Raw genomic sequence first — 12740 nt, 5'->3', positions numbered from 1 at the left:
TGGATGAAAGGAATTTTAATGTTGACAAACGCGTGATGCAAAACAATCATATTCCAGCAAATGAAAATGAGATTTACAAGATTAAGAATTCAGATTCAGAATTCAGATTCAGAATTTAGATTCAGATTCAGAATTCAGATTCAGAATTCAGATTCAGAATTCAGATTCAGAATTCAGATTCAGAATTCAGATTCAGAATTCAGATTCAGAATTCAGATTCAGAATTCAGATTCAGAATTCAGATTCAGAATTCAGATTCAGAATTCAGATTCAGAATTCAGATTCAGAATTCAGATTCAGAATTCAGATTCAGAATTCAGATTCAGAATTCAGATTCAGAATTCAGATTCAGAATTCAGATTCAGAATTCAGATTCAGAATTCAGATTCAGAATTCAGATTCAGAATTCAGATTCAGAATTCAGATTCAGAATTCAGATTCAGAATTCAGATTCAGAATTCAGATTCAGAATTCAGATTCAGAATTCAGATTCAGAATTCAGATTCAGAATTCAGATTCAGAATTCAGATTCAGAATTCAGATTCAGAATTCAGATTCAGAATTCAGATTCAGAATTCAGATTCAGAATTCAGATTCAGAATTCAGATTCAGAATTCAGATTCAGAATTCAGATTCAGAATTCAGATTCAGAATTCAGATTCAGAATTCAGATTCAGAATTCAGATTCAGAATTCAGATTCAGAATTCAGATTCAGAATTCAGATTCAGAATTCAGATTCAGAATTCAGATTCAGAATTCAGATTCAGAATTCAGATTCAGAATTCAGATTCAGAATTCAGATTCAGAATTCAGATTCAGAATTCAGATTCAGAATTCAGATTCAGAATTCAGATTCAGAATTCAGATTCAGAATTCAGATTCAGAATTCAGATTCAGAATTCAGATTCAGAATTCAGATTCAGAATTCAGATTCGGAATTCAGATTCAGAATTCAGATTCAGAATTCAGATTCAGAATTCAGATTCAGAATTCAGATTCAGAATTCAGATTCAGAATTCAGATTCAGAATTCAGATTCAGAATTCAGATTCAGAATTCAGATTCAGAATTCAGATTCAGAATTCAGATTCAGAATTCAGATTCAGAATTCAGATTCAGAATTCAGATTCAGAATTCAGATTCAGAATTCAGATTCAGAATTCAGATTCAGAATTCAGATTCAGAATTCAGATTCAGAATTCAGATTCAGAATTCAGATTCAGAATTCAGATTCAGAATTCAGATTCAGAATTCAGATTCAGAATTCAGATTCAGAATTCAGATTCAGAATTCAGATTCAGAATTCAGATTCAGAATTCAGATTCAGAATTCAGATTCAGAATTCAGATTCAGAATTCAGATTCAGAATTCAGATTCAGAATTCAGATTCAGAAATTCAGATTCAGAATTCAGATTCAGAATTCAGATTCAGAATTCAGATTCAGAATTCAGATTCAGAATTCAGATTCAGAATTCAGATTCAGAATTCAGATTCAGAATTCAGATTCAGAATTCAGATTCAGAATTCAGATTCAGAATTCAGATTCAGAATTCAGATTCAGAATTCAGATTCAGAATTCAGATTCAGAATTCAGATTCAGAATTCAGATTCAGAATTCAGATTCAGAATTCAGATTCAGAATTCAGATTCAGAATTCAGATTCAGAATTCAGATTCAGAATTCAGATTCAGAATTCAGATTCAGAATTCAGATTCAGAATTCAGATTCAGAATTCAGATTCAGAATTCAGATTCAGAATTCAGATTCAGAATTCAGATTCAGAATTCAGATTCAGAATTCAGATTCAGAATTCAGATTCAGAATTCAGATTCAGAATTCAGATTCAGAATTCAGATTCAGAATTCAGATTCAGAATTCAGATTCAGAATTCAGATTCAGAATTCAGATTCAGAATTCAGATTCAGAATTCAGATTCAGAATTCAGATTCAGAATTCAGATTCAGAATTCAGATTCAGAATTCAGATTCAGAATTCAGATTCAGAATTCAGATTCAGAATTCAGATTCAGAATTCAGATTCAGAATTCAGATTCAGAATTCAGATTCAGAATTCAGATTCAGAATTCAGATTCAGAATTCAGATTCAGAATTCAGATTCAGAATTCAGATTCAGAATTCAGATTCAGAATTCAGATTCAGAATTCAGATTCAGAATTCAGATTCAGAATTCAGATTCAGAATTCAGATTCAGAATTCAGATTCAGAATTCAGATTCAGAATTCAGATTCAGAATTCAGATTCAGAATTCAGAATTCAGAATTCAGAATTCAGATTCAGAATTCAGATTTCAGAATTCAGATTCAGAATTCAGATTCAGAATTCAGATTCAGAATTCAGATTCAGAATTCAGATTCAGAATTCAGATTCAGAATTCAGATTCAGAATTCAGATTCAGAATTCAGATTCAGAATTCAGATTCAGAATTCAGATTCAGAATTCAGATTCAGAATTCAGATTCAGAATTCAGATTCAGAATTCAGATTCAGAATTCAGATTCAGAATTCAGATTCAAAATTCAGATTCAAAATTCAGATTCAGAATTCAGATTCAGAATTCAGATTCAGAATTCAGATTCAGAATTCAGATTCAGAATTCAGATTCAGAATTCAGATTCAGAATTCAGATTCAGAATTCAGATTCAGAATTCAGATTCAGAATTCAGATTCAGAATTCAGATTCAGAATTCAGATTCAGAATTCAGATTCAGAATTCAGATTCAGAATTCAGATTCAGAATTCAGATTCAGAATTCAGATTCAGAATTCAGATTCAGAATTCAGATTCAGAATTCAGATTCAGAATTCAGATTCAGAATTCAGATTCAGAATTCAGATTCAGAATTCAGATTCAGAATTCAGATTCAGAATTCAGATTCAGAATTCAGATTCAGAATTCAGATTTAGAATTCAGATTCAGAATTCAGATTCAGAATTCAGATTCAGAATTCAGATTCAGAATTAAGATTCAGAATTCAGATTCAGAATTCAGATTCAGAATTCAGATTCAGAATTCAGATTCAGAATTCAGATTCAGAATTCAGATTCAGAATTCAGATTCAGAATTCAGATTCAGAATTCAGATTCAGAATTCAGATTCAGAATTCAGATTCAGAATTCAGATTCAGAATTCAGATTCAGAATTCAGATTCAGAATTCAGATTCAGAATTCAGATTCAGAATTCAGATTCAGAATTCAGATTCAGAATTCAGATTCAGAATTCAGATTCAGAATTCAGATTCAGAATTCAGATTCAGAATTCAGATTCAGAATTCAGATTCAGAATTCAGATTCAGAATTCAGATTCAGAATTCAGATTCAGAATTCAGATTCAGAATTCAGATTCAGAATTCAGATTCAGAATTCAGATTCAGAATTCAGATTCAGAATTCAGATTCAGAATTCAGATTCAGAATTCAGATTCAGAATTCAGATTCAGAATTCAGATTCAGAATTCAGATTCAGAATTCAGATTCAGAATTCAGATTCAGAATTCAGATTCAGAATTCAGATTCAGAATTCAGATTCAGAATTCAGATTCAGAATTCAGATTCAGAATTCAGATTCAGAATTCAGATTCAGAATTCAGATTCAGAATTCAGATTCAGAATTCAGATTCAGAATTCAGATTCAGAATTCAGATTCAGAATTCAGATTCAGAATTCAGATTCAGAATTCAGATTCAGAATTCAGATTCAGAATTCAGATTCAGAATTCAGATTCAGAATTCAGATTCAGAATTCAGATTCAGAATTCAGATTCAGAATTCAGATTCAGAATTCAGATTCAGAATTCAGATTCAGAATTCAGATTCAGAATTCAGATTTAGAATTCAGATTCAGAATTCAGATTCAGAATTCAGATTCGGAATTCAGATTCGGAATTCAGATTCAGAATTCAGATTCAGAATTCAGATTCAGAATTCAGATTCAGAATTCAGATTCAGAATTCAGATTCAGAATTCAGATTCAGAATTCAGATTCAGAATTCAGATTCAGAATTCAGATTCAGAATTCAGATTCAGAATTCAGATTCAGAATTCAGATTCAGAATTCAGATTCAGAATTCAGATTCAGAATTCAGATTCAGAATTCAGATTCAGAATTCAGATTCAGAATTCAGATTCAGAATTCAGATTCAGAATTCAGATTCAGAATTCAGATTCAGAATTCAGATTCAGAATTCAGATTCAGAATTCAGATTCAGAATTCAGATTCAGAATTCAGATTCAGAATTCAGATTCAGAATTCAGATTCAGAATTCAGATTCAGAATTCAGATTCAGAATTCAGATTCAGAATTCAGATTCAGAATTCAGATTCAGAATTCAGATTCAGAATTCAGATTCAGAATTCAGAATTCAGATTTCTGAGAGAATTCTGAATTCTGAAACACGATTTTGTTTTGTGAAAACTTTTTTTCACAATTTTTCTGAAATTAAGGGTGCTGCATACTTTTAGGGGTAAAACCATATGATGGGTCAGAGCAAAGTTACCTTGTCCGGAAATTCCAGCCTTCGATGTTCGCAAACTGAGCTAGGTTGCCCTGAGCCACCGTTGAATTCACCACGAACAACAGTATGCGCGGTTACCACGAGATGACCAACCGCACGATCGTTCTGGTTTTGCCAAACCACCAGCTGCCTCAGAATGTCGGCTTGTAGATTCCTTTGTGTGCTAACTAGGCCAGTACCGTGGCAGTAAAGTAGACAGCACAATCGGCAGAAACTCCCTTTGACCAGCAACCAACAAACGGTGATCGATCCAGTGGCAACTATAACGTCAATCACCACATCAGCAGTAGGACTTTTTTCACATGCAATATCATGCAGAGACGATCACCAACGGTTTCACAACCGAACTAAAGTTGGGTTTTCCCGATAGCACTTCAAGTGTTAAAACGCACTAGTTTCGGAACTTAACTTTATATTTTCGCTTAACAACTAACAGCTTAGGCTTAACTTAAAAACAACTAGCAACGGTTAAAATGGTTCGTGTGGTATAATCGAGGAATGGTGTGCGACTAACAAGTCCAGGCACAATCCGATCGGAGTAAACTTCTCCCGCTGCTTGGGCGGTGATGATATTCATCAGTACTGCACTATCAGTACTGATGGGTGATGATGATCTCTCCTGGTCGGTTGTGGGCAATCGATCGCAAACAAACTGCTCGGTGGGAGAGTGGGTTTTGGTAACCAATTGTTCACCATTAGACGATCGTCACTCCACAATAGGCATATGTAAATTTCTGATCAGTTGGTGGAGGATTGAATTTTGGATGGATGCATCCAGTGGTGCTCAACTACCGAACATCCTCACCCACCCTGAAATGTTAATTTCTGAACTCTTGCCATTTTAACAAATATGATTATTTTGAACGAGTTTATTCACAGTTTTTAAATGGTTTCTTACATGAGTATTACAATGATTTTCAAACAGTTTTTTACTTTGGGAACTTTTACTCTGACACTATTCAAATGTTATTCTAAAGTTGGTTCTTTTTCAATAGAGGGCAATAAACATAGCTTTTCAACAGGACGAGTTTTTATTCCGGAATCAGTGCGTAACGTTACAACTCTGACGACTCCGTCAGTACCAGGGTGAAGTTCCATTATTCGACCCATTTTCCAGCGACATGGTGGGAGTCTTTCGTCCTTGATTATAACCATGCTATCTGGTTTTATGGAAACAGCTGGCTTCCAACGTTTAGTACGCGCCTGAAGTTGCGCCAAGTACTCACGTCGCCAACGATTCCAAATAAGCCTTAGATTTTTCTGCATTTGCTGAAGTTGATTTAATCTATTATCTGGAGTATCTTCAAAATTCAAATCCGGTAAAGCTTGTAATGATTCCCCAATAAGGAAATGTCCAGGAGTTAACGGCTCGAGATCCTCTGGATTATCAGACAGAGGTGTGAGAGGTCTCGAGTTTAAGCAAGCTTCCACCTGAACGAGCAATGTTGTGAAGTCTTCAGCCGATACTGGGTTTTCACCAATAACCTTAAGTATGTGCTGCTTCGCTGAACGAACGGCTGCCTCCCATAACCCACCAAAATGAGGGGCACTCGGAGGATTAAAATGCCAGCGAATACCTTCGTTACAACATTCTCGTTCCACCATTTCACGATGATTCTGGTCCTTGAACAGACTGAAAAGCTCCTTCAGCTGATTTTTTGCACCCACAAAATTTGTGCCATTATCAGAGAACAAATCAGAACATTTCCCGCGTCTGCCGACAAATCTTCTCAAGGCTTGTATGAACTTCTCCGTCGAAAGATCAGACACAAGTTAAAAGTGAACAGCCTTTGAAACCATACAGACAAAGACCGCGACATAAGCCTTGACAGCAACTCTCCTCGGTGCTGTGCGAACATAAACAGGCCCAAAATAGTCAACGCCTGTCCGCTTGAACGCGCGCGAAATAGTTACTCGTGATTCTGGCAATTCACCCATGAATTGTTGGATTGATTTTGGTCGTGTCTTGAAACAATTGTGACACCTTTGCACGACTTGTCTCACAACATTTCTGCCACCCAAAGGCCAGAACTTCAACCTGATAGTTGCCAACAGTAATTGAGGGCCCGCGTGAAGTAAACGCAAATGGTAATGCTCAATAATGAGCCGAGTTAGCTGATGTCTCGCCGGTAGTACCATCGGATGTTTTGCGCTATCAGGTTCGTTCGATTTGCTTATCCTACCTCCGATTCTGATAACTTGTTCTTCGGAGATAAACGGGTTGAACCATCTCAATCTAGACTGACGAGATACGTATTCTTTTTCCGACAAAGATTTCCACTCTTTACTAAATTCTACGCGTTGCACACGACTTACAAGTAAAATTTCAGCCTCTGCCAATTCAGAAGCTTGCAAAAAATGCTCAAACCGTGATTTAAGTTTTGACCGCAACAGTTTCATGAATCTCAGGATGTATGCAGTCGCCCGAATCAACTTATCGTAATTTGAAAACCGACTCAAATACCATCCGACAAAATCTGACCAAAAATCTGACTCATTCGCTGTCAACACTGACACGGTCTGACGACGTCGTTCAGCGTCAACACTTCCCTGTTGAAATCCTTCCGGCAAAGTTGGCCATTTCTCCTTTTCGCCTATCAGCCAATCTGGCCCGTGCCACCATAGCTGATTTTGTCCTATTTCGCTAGGTGAAATTCCCCGTGAAATTAAATCCGCAGGATTATCTGCTCCAGGGACATGTCTCCATTCACATCCCTTACTAAATGATTGAATTTTAGCAACCCTGTTAGCCACATAGGTGGTCCATGTTGTAGGCACCGCTTGAATCCAACGCAAAACGCAAGTGGAATCTGTCCAAAAATAAACCGGACAGTCGATTTTAACCGATTTATTAACCATTTCAAACAGCTGCACAGTGAGAAGTGCCCCACACAACTCTAGACGAGGAATCGATTGGCATTTCAACGGAGCCACCTTGGATTTCGCTGACAGTAAATGGCACTTCACTCTTCCTTCCGAATCTACGCTTTTCAGATACACGCATCATCCATATGCCTTTTCAGAGGCATCTGAAAAGCAGTGAATTTCTAGCTCTGCAGCTCCTTGGATCCTGGAACAACGTGCGATACTGATTTCGTTCAACAACGGTAGCTGCTCGAAATAATTCCGCCAGACCTCACCCACCGTTGGAGGTAGTGGTTGATCCCAACCCAAACGCTCTTGATTGCTATCCTGCAATAGCCAAAGTTGTTGCATGAAAACCTTAGCTGTTGTAATCGCTGCTCCCAATAAGCCGAGCGGATCGAACAATGTTGCAATCACCGAAAGAACCTGTCGTTTCGTAAGGGCACCTGATGTCGATAACTCCGGAAAACTAAACTGATATTTGAAGATGTCTGATTTCGGCAGCCATGTGAGTCCAAGAATCTTCATCGACGGATCTGATTCAGCATCCTCCGAGAAGTCTTTAATCGCCACGTTTTCCTCAGTCATGCCTTCTAAAATCCTTGGACAGTTAGAAGCAAACTTTCGTAACCGAAATCCACCTGCTATCGCAGCATTTTCGAGCTGAAGCCTCAGCTTGAGTGCTGCTTCCACATCTTCTGCTCCGGTTATCACGTCGTCCATGTAGGTATCCTCGGTAAAAGCCTTAGCCGCAAGGGGATAGCGCTCTTCTTCGTCAATAGCCAACTGTTTCAACGTCCTGGTTGCCAAGAATGGCGCGGGTTTTGTACCGTACGTAACTGTGTTCAGCTCGTATACTGCGACCTCATCCGACAGTGATTTTCGCCAAAGTATCGATTGCAAAGGACGATCCGCAGGAGTTATGAAGATTTGCCGGAACATCTTCTCTACATCCGCAACAACCATGACTTGTTTTGTATGGCAGCGAAGTATGATCGACCTCAAATCCTCCTGAATCACCGGCCCAGCTAACAACCCATCATTCAACGAGGTCCCCGAAGACGTTTTACAGGACGCATCAAACACCACCCGAAGTTTTGTGGTGGTACTGCTTTCTTTCAGGACGGGATGATGTGGTAGGAAGCAACGTTTCACCAATAGATTCTCCTCAACCTTCTGCATGTGTCCAAGCTCAATGTATTCCTCCATAAACGCTATGTATTGGTTTCGAAGGTCAGAATCCCTGTTCAGCCTTCGTTCCGTAGCCTGCAGCCGACGAAATGCTATTTCCCTTGATTCACCCAGAGTTGGAAAAGACTGCGGTTTTTTGGGCAAGGCTACTGTGTACCTTCCATCGGAATTTCTCAGAACCGTTTTCTGAAAATGGTCTTCACACATTTGTTCCTCCTCTGTGTACAGTTTTTCCAAACCGATCTCCTCGCACGCCCAAAAACGGGAAACCAACGATTCCAACGACTCTGTAGTAGAAGTGTTACAGTTGACCCTTGTCACTGTATGTTCCGATAGACCTCCGGAAACCACCCATCCGAAAACCGAATCCGTGAGCGTTGGTAAGTTGTCGCCAATACACATATTCTTCCCCGTTTGGAAAAACTCGAAAAAGAACTCAATTCCAAGCACTAAATCCACCTTTGTGGACACAAAAAATGACGGATCCGCAAGCCTAATACCGTCCGGAATTCTCCACCCATCCGTATCAACCGATGATGTAGGAAGATCAACCGTTACCTTCGGTAAAATCAAAAAGTTCATTTCTTTGGAGAATTTGGTTACCCTGGAATGAACCACCGCCTCAATCTTATGCTTGACTCTTGTTTGTACTTGACCGATACCCAAGATTGAGATGTCCACCTTCTTCCGACTTATCTTCATCAACTGGCACAACCGCTCCGAGATAAAGTTGCTTTCTGATCCGGAGTCTAACAATGCACGAGCTGGAATCCGGGCGCCCATCTCATCTTCGATGAAAACTACCGCTGTTGCTAACAGAACTTGTGATCGAGGCCTCCTCTGATCACTAGATGTTAGGCAGGCTGATGACGAATGCGATGTTTGAAAAGTAGAACTCTCTTTCGAAGCACCACCACTTAATGTTGAAGGAACACTTGATCGAAGTTCGGCTGGCTGACTGTCTTCCTTCACCTTGAAACACACCAACGTATGATGTCTACCTTTACAGGTCCTGCACCAGAATTTAGACTGGCAATCCTTAGCCATGTGCCCAGACCTGAAACAGTTTCTGCATAACGACTGAACCTTCAAAAGAGAATCCCTTTCATTGACACCCATTCTCAAAAACTTCTGACACTGGTGAAGCAAATGACTTTCCTTGCATGCATGACATCTAAGCCCGGAAGACTTCACGTTGTTATGGTCAGTTCTGACACTGACCGTCTTCTGTTTCACCGAACCTTGAGGCTGCATTGGTCTGTTGTCCGTAAACCGTGGAGGGAGAGCTTCTAAAACCCGAACTCGACGATGAAGAAATTCTGTGAGTTCTGCCAGAGAATCTTGCTCCTTGGTACCAGACTCTTCCTCCCAGCTCCTACGTGTTACTGAATCCAACCGAGAAACGAGAAAATTCACCAACAGTAAGTCCTTGTATTCGTCGGTTTCCAGAACTTGATCAAGAGTGTTCACAATTCTCTCAAAACCCTCCAGCAACGTTTGTAGCTCACCCTTGGATTCCTTTACCATTCCTGGCAGCTTGAAAAGTGCTTGCACCTGCCGTTTTTTCAGCTGTTTGCTATTATTGTACCGTTTCAATAGCATCTCCCATGCAACAGTATAATTTGTTTTCGTGATTTGTAGCGGATCGATCAACGCCTTTGGTTCGCCTTGCAAACACCCTTTCAAATAGTGGAACTTTTCCACCTCTGGAAGTTCCTGCTTCCAGTGAATCAAAGAGAGGTACAAATCACGAAAACCTAGCCATTCATCGATGTTTCCATCAAAAGATTGAAGCTTGATTTGTGGGAGTCGAACATGATCTACGTTTGCCATGTGACCAGGTTCAGACCGAATAGTCAGGTTCACCTCAGCAGAATCCTGACGCTCCTTGGCCTTCTCAATCAGAAACGATTTCGCATGATAAAACCTATCACTGAATTCCTTTCGCTCTTTATCGTAGATTTCATCACCCGCAGTAAAGTCCTCATGAGATTTAATTTCTATCAAAACATCTCCAAACCATTCCCACAAATCATCGATGGCATTTAATCGTACCGAAATTTGTGTCGAGCTTACATCTTCTTGAAATGTTTCGACAAATTCCCAAATATCTCCAAACGATGACTGGATTTCCTTTAGTTTAACAATCCAATATCTAAGTGTTGGCGCCGCCTTGGGTTCCCTTGAAGATTTTGTCACAGGCATGATCACTGAATTAAAATTCACTGCCAAAGATCTGCCTCAAGCCAACACCTGATAACTTAATCAGACCCTGTTCGAAAATATTCGAATTTCACAAGCCAACACTGGCTCAAACCAACGCTACTGAATGAACCAGAAATCAAATTGATCTCCACAGATCAAGGCAAATTCACACCAAAATGTTGAAACTATATCAAACAACCCGATCTGAATCTCAAGAATTTTGTTACCTCAAGGAGTTTCTCAAAATAACTTATTGTAAAAAGCACTCACTTCAGCCGATTGTTGCTGATAGGTTTTCAAAATCCCAAATTTGGTTGATAATTCAATGGAACACCTTGTTCCCAAAATAAGTAAAGAAAGATTTACACTTATTCAAATTTTATTTATTCCAAGATTCACCAAACGCAATCAGCTACAAGCCGTATCGAAGTCAACTCAAACTCTTGAGGCAGGATATGTTTCTCAAAGCACCGCAGATTTGATTCAAAATCAGATAAGATGTTCTATTTCCAACCAAGCGCAATCTAAATTCAGTAATGAACTGACAGGATTAGCTTACATCCAACCAACGCAATGTAATTCCAATAAATTTCAATCAAACAACAGGATTTTCTAAAATCCAACAAACGCAAGCTAAACTGCCTTAAATTTCAAAACCACGACTTAATTCAGTAACCAAATATCGTAAACTGTTGAAAACGAACCAATTGTTCCAAGTTTAAATACTCAATATTTTTTGTTGTGAACATGCAACACCACAGTTGCATCAACCAATAAACTCAAAAAATATTCAAAATAAATGGCCTTAAAGAGTTACAGAATTACATACCAGTTCACCACCTTGCCTTTCCGAAGAGTGTTGCCTTTCCGCCAGCACCGTTGCTGGTCGCTTCCAATTTTACCGGATGACTTCTGGCGTTGTAGATTGACCGTAGTCCGTATACCGAAGCCCTTGCTTCCCTGTTCGAACCCTTCGAACCCAATCGCAACACTCCAGGTAGCTCAAACCGCAAAAAGTTGAAAACGTTGTTCCGTAACTCTCAAGTCCACACCTTGGTGGTTCAATCGCCAACCCGAGTCGCAACCAATAGCTGTTCCGTTGAACCGTTGCTGTGTGACCATTCACCAGACAAGTCACCTTCCGATAGCGTAATTAATCGCCAATACCATTCACTTCCATCTGCACCGTTGAGCCATCAACACGTACGCCGGAGCATCGTATCGTTGCTGTGTACCTGCAGGAACATTTTACATTATTTATTTTTTTCCTTACCTGTTTTTCAATCAGCACTTTTCAGTGCTAAAATTATTTTCATTTTCTTTTATTCATATTTTCTCTTTTCTTTCCAGCATGGGGAAGTCATCGGCTGGGTCAAGGGCTGGTAGAAAGCGAATTGCCGAAACTAATTCAGGTCCATCGCCCAAAAAAGTTGAAATTTCCAATTCATTCGATGTCCTTCATAACATTGGTGATGAGGAAATATTCATATTTAATTCTGATAAGAGTACTAAGAAACCTTCTTCTTCTTATACTCTTAAAAACGAAAAGATTCCACCAATAACGGTCACGATTCCTGACTTCAATGCCTTTCGAAAAGAAATCGTCACTTCCGTCAAAGATGTGAAGATTTCTTTTCAGATCGGTCGAAGAGGAACTGCTCGTATATTGGCGGAATCTTGTAATGATTTTCAAAAAATTTTAAATTATTTGAATAATAAAAAACATCAATTTTTTACTTACGACACTAGAAGTGATCGTCCATTTAAAGTTGTACTTCGTGGTCTCACCGGCGATCAGACACCGGATGAGATCACAGCTGAATTAAATTCTTTGTTAGGTTTTTCTCCAATTCAAGTAATTCAAATGAGGAAAAGAACCAACACGAATAATACCAGTAGTGTTGGTTTTGCTCCTGAGCTTTATTTGATCCATTTTAAAAAGGATCAGGT

The 12740-nt window shown here is 38.8% G+C and overlaps 1 protein-coding gene across 1 annotated transcript in view; it reads right to left on the bottom strand.

The window, feature by feature from the left end:
* LOC129759772 (uncharacterized) overlaps positions 1 to 11912 on the bottom strand; it is a 25180-nt gene extending 13268 nt beyond the window's left edge. The window contains exons 1-5 of the mRNA XM_055757294.1: positions 11843 to 11912; positions 11620 to 11791; positions 7674 to 10767; positions 4989 to 5181; positions 4512 to 4789 (exon numbers count right to left, since the gene is read on the bottom strand). Of these exons, the coding sequence (XP_055613269.1) occupies positions 4512 to 4789; positions 4989 to 5181; positions 7674 to 10767; positions 11620 to 11791; positions 11843 to 11912 (3807 nt within the window). The remainder of the gene's footprint in view (positions 1 to 4511; positions 4790 to 4988; positions 5182 to 7673; positions 10768 to 11619; positions 11792 to 11842) is intronic.
* Between the last annotated feature and the right edge of the window lie 828 nt (positions 11913 to 12740).

The sequence above is a fragment of the Uranotaenia lowii genome, unplaced genomic scaffold (genome assembly GCF_029784155.1).
Source record: "Uranotaenia lowii strain MFRU-FL unplaced genomic scaffold, ASM2978415v1 HiC_scaffold_27, whole genome shotgun sequence".
NCBI classification, from domain to species: Eukaryota; Metazoa; Arthropoda; class Insecta; order Diptera; family Culicidae; genus Uranotaenia; species Uranotaenia lowii.
Note: the sequence above shows the minus strand (reverse complement) of the source record. Positions and strands in the feature narration are given on the sequence as shown.